The following is an 18653-nucleotide window of genomic DNA, read 5'->3' as shown; positions in this document are numbered from 1 at the left end:
GGCTTTAAGGGGTGACAAATGTAGCGTGGCGTATCTACTGCAAGGCAAAACGCTCGCGTGTGCCGCTAGTGAGTACACATGCAGGTACCGCGGTCAGGGACTCGTGTGTGACTTTCCTTCTGCTCCCGTCAAAGGTAGAAGGAGGCAAAAATACCGTGGATATCCTGGGCGACGATGCACACATGGCGACGGAGAGCGAACAACCTCCGATGACGGTGGCGGAGTTGGTAGCATTCACCCAGCGACAATTGGAAAGCGATGCGGAGCAACAGGCCCACATCAAGGCCGCTGGGCTGGTGGGAGGGCATTTGCAGTCGCAGACCGGGTCGACGCTGAATCTGAGTCACTTGGAAATACCCGCGCTGCCTGTAGAAGTGGTGGCATTGATCAGAGATCGGGTGGAGCGGTATGCGAAGGACAATGGCAGCAGGGAGGTGAAGAGACACGTGTGGCTGACGAAGGGATAGACTTGCGCTTTCGCATAACCCAGAACTACGATTGCCGCCTCAGATCGCGCAATGCCATCGACTAAAGTATCTCAATCTCCGGGCGAATAGGCTTACACACTTTCCAGATGTGGTAGGGACATTGGACTAATAGGCAAATGCATGGGAGGTTCGCTAACAAGAGTTGTCAGGTGCTTCGGATGCGCTCGCTCGAGATTCTTGATGTCAGCAAGAATCATATCACGTTCATACCGGAGAGCATAAAGGGTATGACCTCGTTGAAGTTCTTAGCCGTCATTAAGAATGAGATTACTCGACTACCATACGCATTGGGAGACATGCCGAGCTTGACGAAGCTGAAGTTCTCCGAAAACCCCCTTGAGTTCCCACCAGCTCATGTCTACGAGGAGGAGGCAATGTCTGCGGAGTCATCTCCGAAAGAAAAGGAAAGGGATGTCTGTCAGCTGGTCAAGCGATATCTTAAGGCTGCATCGCTGCGAGAACGACTGAGGACAAACTCGGAAGAAGATTTGAATGAGAGTAATGTCGAGACGCCGCGACCGCCAAAGAGGATGGTGACTATTGGTCGCTTTCCAGTCAGGCCCAGCATTGGCGGCATAGACGACTTGCAGACGAGGTCGCCACGAGAAGCGCCTCCTATACCACAACGCTCTAACGCACGAGATCCATCTAGCAATGGGCTCACAGTCAAGGGGCCCGGTGTCGCTCCATTATACACTGGTGATAACGACATCAGTCGCAGTAGAAGTGAGACTGTATCGTCGGCATCTAGCATTAAATCGAGAAGGCAAGGTCTAGTGGCGCCGAAGAAGACGAACTTGACCCATGAAAGCCTTGCTGGTCTGGGTGGTCCGGAATCTGCACGCACTAGCCAGGCTTCCACGCTTAGAGCGTCTGCGTCACACTCGAGAGCTACGAGCTCAATCTCAACCCTTAATGGCTTTCTCACGGCAAGTAGTGGTACAGAGACATCATCCGGCGCGGTCAGTCCGATAGATGGACCAGCTGGTCGATATGGCGCTTCGAGAAGGCTTTCCAGCTTACCTGAAAGCCGACACTCGCGAGTCCAGACAAGCGATCTCGTGCGAGCTTCAAAGCGCCTGCTTTTCTCACTGTTCCAGCTGCAAGGACCTGTCAGCGAAGTCGCCAGAGCCGTTAAGGACGGCTCGCCGAAACGCTCTGTGCTTGAACGGCATATGTTCAGCGCCAACACGCGGGTTGAGGAATTGGATCGACTCCTGGATAAGCTTGCTAGCGGCCACGAAGAAGATGACAGAGAAAACGATCTTGCATTGCAGAACATTGCCAAAGCTTCCATGGGCGCCCTTCGGGTGTACGCTATGGTGGTGAAAGAGCTCAAGCAACACTCGCACAGGGTTGTCTCACTTACTGAAGGCCTTTACCTCCGCTGCTTGATGTCGCAGATCTACATGACAACTGTAGAGGTACGCAACATTTGCAGCAGTCTCGGCTTCAAGCTGAAGCCACCTGGTCCGAATAAGACACCACGAGCTTCGAGAGCATGGAGCAGCCGGACGGTGACCCCTACACAGCCAAAGCCGATCAACAGCAAACGCGCGCGTGGCGCCACCATCCTACGGAGCATGAGCAGTAATGCCAGTATACGCACGATGGCCCCTCCGGTGCCAATAAGCAGCACGAACACTAGTCGCAGCAACACCATGACATCCACCACATCCTCCTTCGGTGGCATCCCGACACCACGATCAAGCGACCTCTCCACCCTAGTACCCTCCAACACATCATCTAGGACGAACACTCTACGCAGTGAGATCTCGAATATCTCCGGTAGCACCCTCCGCATGCCCGATTATGGCGACGACGAACACTTCGACACCATATATCTCCAGCTACAACGCGCCTCGGACTTGGCACGAAAGTCCTTACCACACTGCAGGACCGAATTCGCATCACGACAGAGCAACGCAGAAACGCATGGCGGCGGCCACACGCGTTCAGCACACCACTGGGCCTCCGCGGTCTCGAAATGCGAAGCCGTGATCACGGCGAATAATCTCCTGCACTCCCGTCTCAAAGTCGTCAAGCTCAAAGACCCAGGCGTCAGAAATCAACGGGACTTTTGGCAACTCTGTGACGCTTTCGTGCAATCCTGGACCGATCTAGCGACGCAGATCAAGGACCTCTCACAGCAGCAACGACTTGCTGGTAGTGTGATCAGTGGGATGGAAGATCTGTCTAGTGTGCGAGGGGTCATGAGACCGGTGCAGAAGGCTGTAAAGGAAGTGAGTAAAGTCATTTCCGAATCACCGCTTTATCAACAAGCGCTTCGACAACCCTTTGGTCCTATGACAGGAGGAGGCGCGGGGCCAAATGGGCTCGCTCCGCCCTTCCCAGCGAGCGTCAATGCAGCGCTCGCGCAGGTCGTTGGTAGCCAGGGTCATCTCCATAATGTTGGATCCTACAGCAATGGAAGTCAGGGCTCGCATTCGGGGTACGTGACTCCGGTGCCTGCGACACCGCTTTCCGCCGCACTGGGTCCGGCGGCGCAGGCGACGGTGGCGAGTACACCTACGGAGTATTTCCCACACGGGCTGCCGACTGGGAGATCCGTGCATGAGTCTTCGAATGGCATGGGGAGACGGATATGAGTTGGAAGTTTGGGTAAGTCACCTTCTCCTTGCGCATTCTTTCCACAGACAATAGGCAGGACGATGAGCAAAGGAGAGAGGTGGGCGGGAAAGGAGAGGGTGATCGAAGTGCAGTGTCGTTGTATGCCATCTCGAGAGTATCGAAGCAGGATCTATTCGATCAAGAAGGAGTCAAGGCTAGAGGCGAAGAGGTGCGACGAGCAGGATCTAGGCGGCATAGTATGATACCCATGTACTCGTAACGGTCATCGCATGTACTCCTAGCATGTGACACAAACACTTCCGAGCAGAACAACATGAGAAGCAGGATCTTGAAAGTGTCGTCCATGTGTAGTCCGACGAATTTGGCAGTCAAGAGCGATTTCAATTGATGAAGCTATCTCAGCCGTGGCCGATGATGTAAACAATATCCCATCACTACGTTTCCCGCCTACAACGCGCGTGTGAACGATGCGATTGTTGTGATGCTCTCGCCATGGTGCACATGAGTCTTGAAATGATGCGCTTAGTCGAAGAGACCGAAGCCCATGTCCTCGTCGGACTCCTCCTTGGCTGTGAAGACGTTAGTGAAGACCATCCTGTCAAGCTTGTGTAGTATAGAAGATCAAACTCACCCTCCTCCTTCTTCTCCTCAGCAGCCGGGGCAGCATCACCACCAGCCGCGGCACCACCAGCAGCAGGCGCGGCGGCGGCGGCAGCAGCGGGAGCCGCAGCGCCAGAGCCGGTGTTCAGGAGCATTTCCTTGACGTCCTTGCCCTCGAGGGCCTTGGCGAAGAGGGTGGTCCAGATTGGCTCGACCTCGGGGACCTTGGCGGCGGTGATGAGGGACATCAACTTGTCGGCCTGGGATATTATGAGGAGTATTAGTACATGCGTGCTATTGAGTAGTCTTGAGCAAATGCGCTCTGCTGGTGGGTGGTAGAGGAGAGTGTACGTACAGTGATCTCAACACCGTCATCCGCGAGGATGAGAGCGGCGTAGGAGACGGCAAGCTCGGAGGTGGACATCTTGATTGTGGTGATGTGGGGGAGGTGTGGTGTGTGGTGTTGTAATGAGATGCCTAGAACGATCGAGGTGTCGTCGAAGGGCTTCTTCTCAATATGTCGATTTTGTCGTGGGGATAGTGAGATGCTGGTTGCGCTTCGCCTGCAAATTCCAATAATGCGGCTTGCATGCCAAGAGTTTTGATTTTGGTGCGGAATTAGTGTTGCTGCCTTGATGCCTGATGAGACTATCAAGCCCCCACTTGGCTTGGGTTCGTCATGCGGAGAAGGTGGGACCTGCGACCTCTTTGCGATACAGTAGTGGAAGTGCAGGACAGTCTCGTGCGCATCACGGATTATCACGGATTATCCTACCCAAACACAACAACAACTAACTCATACTGCCATAATAAACCATGACCGACTCACCAGCTTACCGCTTCCCTCTCGATGCCCAAGAACAACCGATCCTCGACCGCATCCTGAACATCCGCGACAACCTCAGCCTGCTAAAACAAGATCGAAGCACCCACATCAAATCCCAAGATGTCGTGCAATACTACAACGAAGTAATGGAGCAAGTCGACAAACTAAATGCGATCCGCGAGACCAAACGCGACGAACAAAACCGTGTCGACACCGTGCTAGACGACTGCTTCCAGCTCATCTCCCTCTTCTTCCTCACCATCGGCCGCAACTCGGAAGCTCCCGCCGTCTACAGCGCTATTAGTACTGTGAAACGGCTACTGGATCATCTGAAGGAGGCGGGCTTCTACAGCCAGAAGGATCTGGAGAGTATTAACCAGCACATTCAGCAATGGCGGGCGAGTGTGCGGCGGGGCAAGGATACCTTTAGCGATTCCTTACTGACGCTGTTGGATGCGAGGATCGATGTCTGTGTGCACATTCTGCATGAGTTGCAAAATCATTTGAGTCGGTTGGATCCGGAGATGATGGGGACGTATGAGAAGTTGGTTAGCATACTCAGGTCGCTGTCGGCTTGTAATACGCGGTCGAAGGTAAGAATCCGCATCTGATCTGGAATTCAAACCGCCACTGATCATCTGCTAGTTCCCATCGAGAGAGGTCAAGGAGTTCGAACAGCAATTGTTGGAAATTCAGGAACAGCTCCATGAGTCCAAGATCACATACGAAGGCAAGACCGCCGAGCAGGTGTACGCGGAACGCTTAGGACAAATGAGCTTGACCGAAGGCGAAGTATCAGATGGTCCGACTGTTGTCCGCGCACTCCTCGCAAGATGTCTCCTCTGGGTCGAGATCATCCAGGAGAAGTATGTCCTCCACCTCTCCTGCCCACCATCCACTGAATTAACGATGCTCTCACAGAAACGGCAAGATCGACGACCGCTTCCAAGAAACCTACGACAAGCTCCTCAAGATCCGCAACACCCTCGAACAAATGAACCTCACCCACGCCTGGTCCCTCCGCGAAACAGACCTCTACTCCTACCAACGCCAACTCGACCGCATAGACGCCGCTCGCATATCCGGAAACTTCCTCGATGCCGAAGGCCGTCCCGCTGATCTCCATGCGCAACGCACACTCCTCTACCTCATGCGCAAGAGCTACGCCTACGTCTACCAATACATCGTCTCCTCGGAACCCGTGTCGGAAGCCTTACTCCCGATCTACAACCAGCTCCTCACGTTGAAAAGATGTCTAGTCGAGGTCAAGAGGTCCGGGGGCGTGGATTCCCCACGCGAATTGTATCCGTATTCGATGAAGTTGAATAGTATTGATAATATGAAGAAAGATGGGAAGTTCATGGTTGGGAATGATATCCCCGAGGGCCAGGCGAGCGTGACGGCGTTGTTGGCCGAGTGTTTTGAGTTGGCTTATGAGTTGAGGGAGGAGAGTCAGAGCCATGAGGAGGAAGAGGCGGGTGGGAAGGTGGAGGGGGTCAATGGAGTGCAGGTGGCTGGGTAGTAGCCATGGGTGTGTTCCTGAAAGTGGTCATTGTGTGATGTTTATGAAGAAGATGTGTGCTTTGTCGCAAGGCGCTTGGGGAGTCTTTGTGCCTTTTCTTGTTCAGGACCATGACGAGGGTGGAAGGAGGGCTATGCGATGATGTTGTACGAGGTCGAAGGCACGATACGAGAACAGAACACTAGGCGACGAGTCCGAAGCTAGAGGGAATGTGGCAGAGAGAGCTTTACAACAGCCGAAGCACATCTTACTCGTAACGCAATCATCCCAGCCCAATCCTCCCCAACATATCCTCCTCGCTCTCCTGCTCCTCCTCCTTTGCCCCTTCTGCCTTCTCAGCATCTACAAAAGTCAAGTGATCCCCATAAGAAATACATAGTTCCTCGTCCGGAGCTACATCCCGTAGAGCGCGGTAGATCACGAGTTCATTCTCCAAATCCCGGGTCCAGACGACATTTTGGTCGTGGGTCGAGTGGTTGAACATGGAGCCTAGGCCGAGGACGACTGCTTGGGTCCTGCTTGATGGCTTCCGGACCCCGTTTGCTGGCTGAGGTTGCTTGGAAGGAGGAGCGGGATGGGGAGGACTACGAAGGGGCCAGTTGTAGGTATAGTGGTATAGGGCTGTTTTCTCGACGTGTGTGGCGTTTTCTTGTGGGTCGAGGATGAGGACGGGGCAGGTGTCGATGATTGTTCCTTTTGGTATTGAGTGGGAGGCGAAGACGCCGCGACCTGAATTGGGCGCTCAGTGATACATGTCTGAAGGCTTTTGTATGGAAGGAACGTAGAATACTTACCCTTTGGGGTATTTGAAAGAAGATAGAGTGAGGTTGATCTCTCTAAAGCTATCTTGTTGCTTGGCTGTTGCTCTGTATGACCATTCATGTCCTTTCCAAAACTCGAGAGTCGCCTTCCACCCGATGCAACAGTTGGCTAGGCGGTTACTTCTAGATGAATGGTAGACATAGGGTCGATAAGAAAAAGCTGAGCGTGCCTTCACATGCAACTGTCCCCTCCTGGTCCGTGCCCATGCTGTGTCCTCTTCCACCAGCCATCGTCTGTCTCTTCCACCACCATGATAGAGTCATGGCATGGCAAACCCTCCACCCACCTCCGTACCAGGAGGCGGTCTACCACATGCCCTCATCATGAAAGTCCTCCGTTTAGCTCGCCCATCACTCGCAACACAAACCCCACTACCTCATACAAACTTTGGCAATGGCTTGGATCTTCCGCCTGTGGCCTCGCTAGCCTATCCTTCTCCGGATGCAGATTCTACGAGCTTCCCACTGACGACACTCCTGACGTTACCTTCGGCTTTCGGCGCGGCGTACGTGGGCGAGACGTTCACGTGCACATTATGCGCCAACGATGTTCGGGAGGAGGATGAGGCGGCAGGGAGAGGGAAGAGGAGTATAAGTGCTGTCAAGTTCGCGGCAGAGCTACAGACGCCTAGCGAACCGTCTGGGAAAGCACTGCAGCTCTCCAGCGCCGAGAGGACAGACGAAACGAACAGCGACGATCTACCACCAGGCTCGACCGTCCAACGTACACTCCGCCACGAACTCAAGGAGGAGGGCCCGCACGTCTTGGCTGTCACGGTCACGTATACGGAGACCTCTCATGATCGCGAAGGAGGAGCTAGTGGAGGTCGAGTGAGAAGTTTTAGAAAAGTGTATCAGTTTGTTGCGCAGCAATTGATTGCTGTGAGGAGTAAGATCACTGAGCGCAGTAGCAAACGTACTGAGAAGGATAGTGGGAGCAGACAATGGGTCCTGGAAGCACAGCTTGAGAATGTTGGGGAGGCGGCAGCTGTGGTATTGGAGAAAGTGTGGTTGGATGGGAGGAAGGGTCTGAGGTCCAAGGATCTGGGTGGGAGCGAGGGTGAGGTTGTTGTGCTCAAGCCTGGGGATGTGGAGCAAGTCATGTTCCTGCTTGACCAGAAGTTGGAAGAGGGAGAAGCTGAGGCGGAAGTCTTTGTTTCTGGGAATCAGGAGCTGGCGAGGTTGAATGTGGATTGGAGAGGTCCTGTGGGCGAGAGGGGGAGTCTGACTACAGGGTGGCTGGCGAGTAGGGGTAGATGAGGTCGCTCCCGCGGGAGACTGACACCACCGCCCTGAGTGACGACGGGGCATCAACATGTCACGACGGCGAACTGCCGGGAGGTTATTCGGCATTGCCCTGTTCGATATATCTGGAGGTGGCATCTGACTTTCCACACGCGACAAAGGCGCGACGTCGAAAGCATCGCATCTGCGACTCAAAGTTCCAGATCTACGCCTATAGACAAGGAGGCTCCTTGAGATGGTGGACATTATTATCCGTGCTATCATTGCAACGTCCGCGTATCAGTAAGGCGGCTCTGCGACAACACCTCGATGTAACTTTCCACATCGATCGACTTGAAACAGGAGGACCGTTATGCTTGAAAGCTTGGGCCAGTGTACATTTGTACCTGGTCGTTTCCAGTCGACGAACCACGATGTTCGAGAGAGAGGCGTTCGCTGTGCACCAAACGCGATCGTGAGGGTTCTGTTCAGATCGCTTACAGCCGTAGAGCATATCGAGATTGCAACGCATTATTCTGCCTAGACTAGTGTCCCGCTGCGTATTTGCGCGGTATACGCGGCTACACGGTAGTCTGTGCCGTGCTCGAGGGAGTTTTCCTGTCGAGGCATAATGAAATGCTGTGAAGATTCCCTTGTATATTGTTGTGTATGCAGTCTCATGTATATGAAACAGGGCACTAAATATTGTCGGTTATACGAATAGTCTTGGCTTGCAGCAGCTATCTTGAATTCAGAACCACGAAAAGGCACGGTCCAGGTCAGGGATCATGGTCTCAGGTCGCGTCGATCGTTGAACAAGGATGAGATGACGCTTGTCTGCACGACCTACTACGCGATGCGGTAGGGTCTATCAATTGTTTCCTCCCTTCTCGTAAGATGTAACGCAGTACCAGGCAGCTTCCAACAGGCTGAATTCTAAGCATCGATCCAGCAAAGGGGCGCCACACGCTACAATGATTTAGTGCAGCTTGTACCTCCTCATTGGCCGTTGAATCCAATATGTTGGCGTTCGGTCGTGTCATATGTAAATCTACATTGGAGCCGTGGTGTGCCGGTCTGCCCCTCCCACGTTTCTTGCGTCTAACAGACGAAGGCTCACCATAGGCTCACAAGGGAATCCTTTGCACATCAATTGGCGGGCCTGGGGGTAGGATGGTCCAGTCCTGTTGCTTGAAAGGTCCGGCGATACATACATTAGCAGCCACTTGGCTTTCGCTAGTCTGCATCGGTGGTGGATGGTCTGAAGCGTAGGCGCGCCATACAGGACCTGCATGTACGACATCCCCCACTAGTAGGCCTGCACGTCCACACAGACCCTTCGCCGTCTTGACTCTGCACGCACACACAGACAACCATATGCGGCAATCATGAGCCAGGGTCTTGAGGTCCACGGCGCGCTATTGACGAAGCTGCGATGCGGTTGAGCCACCACTTAAGCTTGAGGTGCTTGCTCGTCCACCCCTACTACGCGCGAGCACAAAGGAGAAGTCGATCAGCCGCGTGTATTTTGTCTCGGTACAGTCGCACTGTCACCTTTCGGGAGCATTCGTGCAGACTCCACCATAAACCCTATCCAGCCCGTTCGTCTTGACTTTACGGAAGCATAAGTCGCCGGGCTCAGGTACGACGGCGATTTAGTGGAGCTGCCGCGATACAGTAACGGCAGCACCTTTCATATCGACGCAGCACCACTCTCCGTGCATGCCACTGACCGTCGACACTACCCGCCCTTCACCGCTACCGTCACCACCCCATCCATCGACACCTCCGCCGATCAGCTCGGGAGCTACAGCGCTCTATTCACCCTTTGCCGCGTAAACCTGCTCGAGCACGTCCTGACTTCGGGTAGAGGCTACCAACCCCCACCAGTACTCCGTCCATTGGTCACGGTTCCACGAAAAACACAGAGACCGGGAGCCTGCAGCACCGACAGCTGTCTGTCACGGCGAACTGCATATGCCAACCACGCAGTGAAAAGCCACTCCCGATGCATTCCTGAGCCTCACCCTTCGCGGTAGGCTCTCTCACATGCAGTGCTGTTGCACGTCCGCTCCCTTGCCAGTCGTCTCTTATGGCGCCAGCCAAGAAGGGCAATAATGCTTCGCAGCCCGTGTCTTCGTCGGGAGACACTGCTGCGCCATTGGCCGACTACTTCTTCATTTCTGGCATCGAGTCGAGCCAAGTGTACGAAGAGCGGACGGTCACAGCGTCTACGTTACCGGCCGCTCCGGTAGAGGATACTATCGATGAAGAGAAGCCTCTCGAGACGCACAACGAATCCCGACCTATCACACCAGGATCGCCAACAGAGGCTGCGAAGAGGAGGTCGCGGTATAGCTTCGAAGCAAGGAAAAGCATAGGCAGCATCATCACAGCAGTCGACACCACGACACCGGCCAGTAACAGGAGTAGCACGACTATCAAGGGCGTCACGAACAATGGCGTTGCCGGACTTAGCGACGATGCCTTTGAAGAAGCGCTTAAGAAGTTTGCTTCGGAAAGGGATAGCTTTTTGGAGGACATACATGTCTCTGCTGGAGTCGTGCCCACACCGCCCCAGAAACGACAACGTCCACGGACAGTCAGGATCACACAGGACGAGAGCACGCTGGCAAGTGCTGCGGGTGTGAAGAGTGGTGTTGGTAGTTTGCGCCGGAGACTATCGACCATGAACAGCATGAAAAGACATTCAGGAGCTGCAACTCGACAGGCCTCTGTGCGTACGACAAAGCGTATGAGCGGATACAACTCGGTCATTCCTGCCCCGCAACCATTCCAGACGAGTCCTCAGATGCATCCACTAAAGCGCCGCTACGAGCCTGTGCTTCTCGATCGCTACCCTACTAAGACTATGGCAGACGAGACGAAGCGGCGCAATCCCTTCCCTGATTACGTACCGATGTTCGCATTTCCGAATGATGTCTCGGTCGTATCATCAGACGAGCGACCTCGGTCGACATGGCATGGCTTTGCGATGACGAACTCGGACAACAGCAAATTGTATGGCATTTGTGTGACGATCTGGGTACCATTGAGTCAATCGGCATCCGAAGCTCTCGAGCAGCATTGTGAAGAGTGGCGGCGAGCGAACATGAGCAATGAGGAACGGGAGCTTGCGAGCAGTCTTGGGGAGAGGTTGTCTGCAGAAAGGGCCAAGCTGAGTAGACTTCTCGCTGAGCTGCCCAGTGTAGAGTCGGGTTCGGCGGCAAGAGAGAACTTGGAGGAGCAGATCAGTGCCGTGGAGGAGAAGATAGGACTCATGACTGATCTGCTGCGACCCGTCAGACATGCTGCAGCTTCGAAAATCGATGGCCTGACAGAAGGCGATACTGGCTTCTGGATTCCACGCGCGTATGGTATTCTTGGTCGCGACCACAGTCTCCTGAGCTTTTGGAAGGAGTGGCTGAGGGCGGTTGTGGTGCCCATGACGAATGGTGCCGTTCTGCGTGTGCCGGCCAGCTCGCCCAAAGTGGGCATCTGGCAGCCTCTGGAGCGATACGTCGTCAATCTTTGCGTGGAGGCGCTATCTCCCATCACTTCACTAACACAAGTCGAAGTCGCCATCCGAGATCTGCGACTTTATGCGCGAAAGGAGGCCATCAACGAGCTGCCAGGATCACGCAACACCGATCTCTATGCATTGTTCAGGTGTCTCTCGATACCAAATATCATCACTTTGTTCGAGTATACGCTTGCCGAATCACGCATTATCTTCCTCTCGTCACATACATCAATGCTCCAGCTAGCAACTTCGGCGCTCATCAATCTGCTATATCCACTAAAGTGGGCCGGTGTATTGATTCCCGTATTGCCTGCTCGTCTGATCCAGGCATTGGAGGCGCCGTGTCCCTACATTATTGGTGTGGAAAGGAGGTACGAGAAGCTGGAATTCCCAGATGACGACTTCTGCATGGTGGATTTAGACGAAGATGTTATCGAGAGTACAGCACCGCCAACACAACTGCCTCGACCGCAAAGGAGAAAGTTGCAGTCACTACTGCAAGTAGCTGCACCACATCACAATCGTTTCGGTGTGCCTACTGGTCCCCCTCCTTATGCGATAGAGACTTTTCCGCGGGATTCTTTCTCCTCTGAGAGCCCTCAGGTGTTCACGCCCAACGCTACACCACCAACATTAGCTGCATATGTCAGTGAAAGCTCGACCACTTTTGGTGACGCGACGCGAACGTCTGGCGCACCCGGTAGGACCCCGATCTTCAACGCCTTCTTGCAGGCACGAGAGAATTCACAGGGTACCGACCGACCCTCGACGAGCTCTACAGGCAGTCAATCCAGCCGACGATCACCACCGTCGCCGACTGCTCCCTCACCCATCTCCTCGAACTTTCCGCCTACACCAACATCACGAAACGACTCCGGCTTCTCACTGCAGGCCACACTTCGTGAGAAGCGGTCAGGCCACCTAGCAGATGGCCTCGCGCGGCGCAATTCAGCAGTACAGTCACTCTTCAACGCACGAAATGCACTACATGATAGGACTAACACACAGCAACAGTTTGATCGCATGAGCATGATCCGACGACCGAGCCAACCGGTTGCCATAGGTCACCATGCCACTCCGTCAACCTCGACTCTCAGTAACAGCAGCGGCAATGGCACTTCCCAATACGCGCCCAGTGTGTATGCTCAGAGCACGTTAGCTGCTAGCACGGTCATGCCGCAGATGATGGTCCAGCCTGTCCGCGACAACGAGAGTACGAAATGGATCGAGGGCCACTGTCTGCTTCGCCGGAATAAGGACGGCAGAAATATCTGCACGATCTGCGACGATAGGTGCGAGGACGAGTCGTTCAGATGTAGTGGTAAGCATAGCATTCTTTCTCTTATAATCTTGATCTGCATACTGACCCTCCCAGGCTGCGGCATAGTAGTGCACTTCCGCTGCCTCGCCAGCGTCTGCGTCGTCTGCCCGACCGCCTTCCACGCCGACCAAGTCCGCGCCGCTTTCGTCCGCTGCTTCGCCTCCCTCTTCTACACCTACCGCAAGTTCCTCCACCCTGCGTCCGGCGACCGTCGCAAGGCAGGCATGGTCTACCACTTCAACATGGAGCAGTTCCTCCGCAGCGTCCCGCACGGCGATAGCGAATACATGAACCTGCTCCGCCAAACCCAATCCTTCAACGAATTCATCCACGAGCGCGAAGCCACTCGGGCGGAAGACCCGAGTATCAAGCTCTTCGACGAGATCATCCTGTCCAAGCGAAACCGCGGCAAGCAATCCTTCTTCTCCAAGTCCACCACCTCTTTCCTCTCGGATACCTCCGATCACTTGTGGCGATCTGCTCTCGCTACTCCACCTACCAGTCGTCTGCCGGGTGACAGATCAGCAGTCACCGGGCGCACGCCAGCGAAACTCGACCCGACCTTGATGAAGGAGCCGAGGTCTATCCAAGGCGCTCCTAGGATCCAGCAGGCGAGGGCGAAGAGGAAGCCCGTGGCTAGTATGCTTGGCTTGAGCTCGCAGACTGCCGAAGGGTCATAGAGCCGATTGCGATGGGATGTAATGATAATGGTTGGCTTTGCCTTCTTGGTTGATTGGTTTGGCTGAGTAGGGAGTCACGTGGCGCTGGCGCCGAGTCGTTCTTGCATGTTGTATCTTATTGAGCGTAGGCGCAATTGGGCATCTGGTCATCTGTTAGGATGGGAGGAGGTCCAATGGAGTGATACTTTGAGATTATTAGGCAGGGGTGCTTCTTGAGGCGAGGCGAGTCGCTTGGGATAGAGATGGTGGTCTCTTGGATATACTTCAAGCAAAGGAATGGAGAGCAATTGTCGGTAGATCTAGCATGGTAGCAGCAGCAGCTTTGTAATGTACGATATGAGCCTCATCCATGATGTACCCGTCTATCCCTTGTATCATTCATGCTTCGTTCGTTGCATCGATGGTCACTCCAATAGCAGATCTACATCATCATCATCATCACCATCCTCCTATCAATCGCATTCCTCAACTCCTCCTGATTACCCACCAAACTCATCAAAATCTCCTTCGCCTTACTACCCCCACACTCCCCATGCCCATGCCCATGGCCCTCACCAGTCTGAACCCCATCTCTCTTCGCCTTCTTAAAATCAATCTCAGGCGTAACAGCAACACAATTATACTGTGCCTGCGCCGCCCTCAACTGACAAATCGTCCCCGTCTTACAGCTTCCCGTACACGCACTCACGCCATAACCACGGCTCTTCCGCGCGTTGAATTGTTGGAACAAGGTATCGTTGGCTTGGAAGACGGTGGTTAGATTATGCCAGAACGCTGGTGTTAGTTCGGCGCTTGCGGCTGTGATGCCCACGGAGGGGCCGTAGGCGGCTTTGGCGCTGTAGTAGGGTGACCAGATGGGGCCGCCCGTGGTTTGGTAGGTGGAGGCCTCGAGAGATGTGCTGTATTCGGTGTAGTCTAGGATGCCGTAGGTGACTGCCATGCATATCGTTAGCTTTGAGCCGATTCGTGTCTCACATGTGGCTTCAGCCGATCGCTACTCACCTGGATCAACGCTGTAGACGCGGAAGGCCGGGCTTCCAGAAGTCGGGGTGAGAGCAGGACAGATATACGAAGTCATGACGGCGTTGGCCGCGGTCTGAGCGGCGTAGTTGCTGTATGAGAGTTGGAATTCGCCTTTGTGTGTATGGCCGAAGAACTGCTCGATAGAGAGAGAGAGATCAGCCACCAAGCAGGTCCATATCGATACTTGTAGTTAGGGCGGAAATGGCGCTGTCAAGGGCTTACCATAGCAGCGATCGTCGCACTATACCGATTCACAACCTGATCCAAGTAAAAACTCCCATCATGCAACGCATCCCCACTCCCCAACGGCATGTGGCCCAGCACCCAGACCCTCTCCCCAGCATCCTCCGCCACCTGCAACTGAGTCACAAACCACGCCAACTGCCCATCCGGATCCCTCTCAATCGTCTGCTCATACAACCAGAAATTCTCCTTGTAGTATAAATTCGTATTGATGGAAATAATCCTCAGATTCTGCGAGGGAAGCTTGTAGCTGTAAGCACCGTAGTTATCTGCTTGCGTGGCGGCGGAGGCGCCGATCCATTGTTTCCAGCTGGAGGAGAGGGTGTCGTAGACGTATTGGCTGGAGATGGTCGTGTTGATCGCTTGAGGCGGGAAAGAATTCACGGGCGCGGCGTCATGGTTGCCGACGGCGGCGTAGACGGGCATTTTGAGGGTGTCGGACATGGTGGTGTAGGCGTTTTGGAGGTCGGTGGTTACTTCGGCTTGGTTTACTAGCCAGACGGCTCCTTCGACTACGTCGCCGGTGAAGATGCTGAAGGCGGCGTTCGGGGCGAATTGCTCGATGGCGGTGTAGAGGGATTGCTCGAGGGTCTTGGGGGAGTCGCAGTGGTGGTTTCCGTTCGGTCCGCAGGGGTATGCCGTTTTGCCTGGAGCATCCGAGGCAGTGTACGGCCTACAGCAGATGTTCTTCGTGCAGTTGTAGTTCGCCCCGGTGGTGTAAGACAAGTCCACATGGATATCCGAGAACTGGGCGACCTGAATTGGCGTCTTTCCGCTCGCCGCCGGCCTAGAAGTCGCGGGCTTGGGCTTGGGAAAGGGGACGGTATACGGTGTGATGGCCGGGTAATCGCAGAGGCCAAAGAACGTGGTACAGAAGAGCTGAGACGTCTTGGATGGAATCGTCATCTCACGAAGATCGTGCGCGATAATGGGTCCCTCTAATTCAATAGCTCCGGTGCATACATCAGCGTCTTCCGCGCCGGAGAGAATGCACACCGAGGCGATGATAGCGACAAAAGCATCGTTACCCAGATGAGCCAGAGCCTGGAGGGTGACGAGGAGGGTTTCGCAGCCGGCACAGGTGACAGTGTTTTCTATATCCTGCCAGATGCTATTGGCGCTGAGGGAGGATTGAGCAAGGACGGTGCTCGAAAGTAGGGCCAAGGAAGCTGTAGTAAGAAAAGAAATGAAAGTCTTCATCTTGCCTCTGACGATTCTTATCTTGCAGAAACGGAAGTCCTCACCTGGAATAATCCATCTCACCTACCCTTTATACCATTCCCTCGCTTCCCCCTCCAACAACAACAACAACAACAACCTACCCTCGTAACTCGTAAACACGCCCCCATCGGACCCATCCACCTCAGCAACTACTACAAACCTAGCGCACTTCCAAACCTGCCAGCAGCACTCTATCACTGCAGCCGCGCAGTCAAAACTTCCGTCCGTCAATGGCGAGGTGAAGTCGTCCCAAGTCAAGTTTAATAAAATCGCAGACTATCGAACAAGGATGCCGGCAGGACCCGTCCAGCACGCAGAACCCACGTTGCTTGTTTCCGACGCCGACAATGGCCAGAATAAACCCCCCGACCCTCCTATCTATCCAAGCTATCCTCTTGAGTCTCGGCTGGAGAGAAGCGTGACCATGTTTCGCGCAGAGCTAAGGAGTCTCATCTTCCTCGGTTAGATGCATCATGCACGAAGCTCGAGAAATTTCCAATATCGATTCCTGTTAGCAAATCTTTCACCAAGCAAGATCTCAGGCCATACCGTTGTCGCCTTAGAGCGTTAGAATGGCCTGCCTTGGCGCTATTGATCAAGGTGTGATATGATTGCGTAGTGAGTGGTGGGTCCATGAGGGCGATCAAAGGGAAGGGATTAAAGAGAGCACGAAGATACGAAAACACAAGGCCCTGCCATGCCAAAGTCCATGGCCATACCCGCTAGCATATCTAGCAGACCAGGCTACCGACGAGGCAAGGACAAAGGGCGGGAAAGGTTTGTCGGAACCGAGTGAAGAAAACATATCCCACGCCGCTCTATCTTGTCAAGACTTTGCCATCCATGCTTGTGCTTGTGCTGCCGCGAATCAAGTCCCATCCTCTACCCACGACCTCTTCTCCTGCACCTCACACCTCACACCTCACACCTTCCACCCCCACACCGTCCTCGGAATAATCCTACAAACAGACACCCGAGCGCGCGCTTAACCCTCGAAAGTAAGCGAAGTCCCGATCTTATGCCCAGCCTCATTAAGCTTCTGCGTGTCGAGCGAGAGACCGAGCCCCAGCGTCGTGCCAGCATTGAGCTTGGTGCTGTAGGCGAGGGCGGCGATGCCGCGGTCGTTGACCTTGACCTGTTCGTACGAGAAGAGACAACACATTAGCAAAAAGGTCCCAGTCTTCCACCCGCCGCTTGGATCAGAATATAGATGTGTCGACTCACCTTGGCAAAGCTAAGCGGGTCGAGCTTGTACTTGGACGCCAACTCCAACCCACTGGCCTTCTGAGCCTGGACGTCATAGCCGACCTTCGTGCCGACCTCGACGGAACTATTGACCTTCTGGTAGTAGGAAGCAGCGATGATGCTCAGATTCTGCATGCCGTGGATGGAAGCGGTATAACTCGGGGTCTGGTACGCGAGGGCGAGACCATAACGCGTGATAGCGGCCTTCTGGACATCGTAGGCGGCCTCACCGCCGACGAGAAAGCCTTCGTGGCCGGCGACGACGTCGACGACGGCGTCGATGTTGCCGTTGGATTGGGCGTAGTTGATGAAGGCGCGGGAGTGGACGTTGGGGTTCTTGAAGGCGAGGTTGATCTTTTGCGCGGCGCTGTTGGCTTTGCTCGGGTTCCAGAGGTTCTGGAGGTCGATCTTGGCGCCGGGGGCGACGAGGTCGTTCAGTTCGACTTTGGTGTCGAGGAGGGAGTTGGTGCTGTAGGCTTGGGTGATGGTGACGCCTGTTTGGTGGGCTAGGGTTAATGAGATTCTCTGGTGGGCGGAGGAGGGGGCGGCGGTGGTTGCGCTGGTGATGAAGAGCCAGAGGTGCGTTCGTAGGGGCGCAGGAAGTGGTGTGAGGAGTTGGGCAAAGCGGATGAAGCGGGTTGGCTGCTGCGTGGAGGAGGAGGAGGAGGAGGGAGGTGAGTGCCTACCATGGGGTTTGAGGGTGTGCTTGCCCTCGACCTAACAATCATATTAGCTGTGCGCTTTCGCATATGATACAATAAGGCAGAACTCACGGAACCGCTGGTCACGCCGTCAAAGTTCTGCTTGCCCTTGACGGTGACATTGGTGCCATTGGGAGCGCGGAGCTTGACATCGAGGGTAGCTATACCACATGGTCAGTTTCAGTCCATCACCTCACATCACATCACATCATCCATTGGAGCTCTTCCTCGTCTCCTCTCTCTTTCACGAACCCTGGCTGGTATGGTAGAAGTCCTTGTTGATGAGCTAGTCAAAACACCTTTGTCAGCATGCGCTTCTCTCATCATCCCTTCTGACTTGCAGATACTCACATCATTAGCAGCCTTGCCCAGATCCCCAAACGCCGGCACAGGCCCAGCGAAAGCGCGGTTGACCTGCGAAGCCAACTTCTCCGTGCTGCCAAACGGCTTGGGGATGTCGGAGCTCAGAGGGGAAGCCATTGTGTGTCGTATGAATAGGCTCCTGATATAGGTAGATATTCGTGAGGTAGTAGTAGTAGTAGTAGTAGTGGTTGTAGCAGCAGTAGTAGTAGATGTGGTACGCTCGTCAAGGAACTATTTTGTTTGGGTCACAAATGTCAGTT

At 54.4% G+C, this 18653-nt stretch overlaps 8 protein-coding genes across 8 annotated transcripts; 4 read left to right on the top strand and 4 right to left on the bottom strand.

Moving 5' to 3' along the window:
- Positions 1 to 182: 182 nt before the first annotated feature.
- SOG2_2 (RAM signaling network component) lies at positions 183 to 3097 on the top strand (the record flags this gene model as incomplete). The annotated part of the gene is made up of 2 exons (XM_064841252.1): positions 183 to 434; positions 638 to 3097. The coding sequence occupies 2 exons, from the start codon at positions 183 to 185 to the stop codon at positions 3095 to 3097; spliced, it is 2712 nt and encodes a 903-aa protein (XP_064691116.1).
- A 505-nt stretch (positions 3098 to 3602) lies between these two features.
- Positions 3603 to 4104, bottom strand: ALTA12 (60S acidic ribosomal protein P1; the record flags this gene model as incomplete). Its single annotated transcript, XM_064841251.1, has 3 exons — positions 3603 to 3649; positions 3712 to 3940; positions 4036 to 4104. The coding sequence occupies 3 exons, from the start codon at positions 4102 to 4104 to the stop codon at positions 3603 to 3605; spliced, it is 345 nt and encodes a 114-aa protein (XP_064691115.1).
- Positions 4105 to 4496: 392 nt separating this feature from the next.
- LTS14_008562 (uncharacterized protein) lies at positions 4497 to 6028 on the top strand (the record flags this gene model as incomplete). The annotated part of the gene is made up of 3 exons (XM_064841250.1): positions 4497 to 5099; positions 5152 to 5372; positions 5428 to 6028. 3 exons carry the CDS (start codon positions 4497 to 4499, stop codon positions 6026 to 6028), a joined length of 1425 nt encoding a protein of 474 aa, XP_064691114.1.
- A 262-nt stretch (positions 6029 to 6290) lies between these two features.
- Positions 6291 to 6910, bottom strand: LTS14_008561 (uncharacterized protein; the record flags this gene model as incomplete). The annotated part of the gene is made up of 2 exons (XM_064841249.1): positions 6291 to 6757; positions 6823 to 6910. The coding sequence occupies 2 exons, from the start codon at positions 6908 to 6910 to the stop codon at positions 6291 to 6293; spliced, it is 555 nt and encodes a 184-aa protein (XP_064691113.1).
- Positions 6911 to 7116: 206 nt separating this feature from the next.
- LTS14_008560 (uncharacterized protein) lies at positions 7117 to 8109 on the top strand (the record flags this gene model as incomplete). The annotated part of the gene is made up of 1 exon (XM_064841248.1): positions 7117 to 8109. One exon carries the CDS (start codon positions 7117 to 7119, stop codon positions 8107 to 8109), a length of 993 nt encoding a protein of 330 aa, XP_064691112.1.
- Positions 8110 to 10165: 2056 nt separating this feature from the next.
- Positions 10166 to 13597, top strand: LTS14_008559 (uncharacterized protein; the record flags this gene model as incomplete). The annotated part of the gene is made up of 2 exons (XM_064841247.1): positions 10166 to 12917; positions 12972 to 13597. 2 exons carry the CDS (start codon positions 10166 to 10168, stop codon positions 13595 to 13597), a joined length of 3378 nt encoding a protein of 1125 aa, XP_064691111.1.
- A 421-nt stretch (positions 13598 to 14018) lies between these two features.
- LTS14_008558 (uncharacterized protein) lies at positions 14019 to 16063 on the bottom strand (the record flags this gene model as incomplete). Its single annotated transcript, XM_064841246.1, has 3 exons — positions 14019 to 14530; positions 14600 to 14753; positions 14843 to 16063. 3 exons carry the CDS (start codon positions 16061 to 16063, stop codon positions 14019 to 14021), a joined length of 1887 nt encoding a protein of 628 aa, XP_064691110.1.
- A 1006-nt stretch (positions 16064 to 17069) lies between these two features.
- On the bottom strand, positions 17070 to 18510 carry POR1 (Mitochondrial porin; the record flags this gene model as incomplete). The annotated part of the gene is made up of 5 exons (XM_064841245.1): positions 17070 to 17219; positions 17309 to 18046; positions 18103 to 18191; positions 18283 to 18316; positions 18382 to 18510. 5 exons carry the CDS (start codon positions 18508 to 18510, stop codon positions 17070 to 17072), a joined length of 1140 nt encoding a protein of 379 aa, XP_064691109.1.
- Between the last annotated feature and the right edge of the window lie 143 nt (positions 18511 to 18653).

The sequence above is a fragment of the Recurvomyces mirabilis genome, assembly GCF_035927965.1.
Source record: "Recurvomyces mirabilis strain CCFEE 5264 chromosome Unknown scaffold_26, whole genome shotgun sequence".
Classification (NCBI taxonomy): Eukaryota; Fungi; Ascomycota; class Dothideomycetes; order Mycosphaerellales; family Teratosphaeriaceae; genus Recurvomyces; species Recurvomyces mirabilis.
Note: the sequence above shows the minus strand (reverse complement) of the source record. Positions and strands in the feature narration are given on the sequence as shown.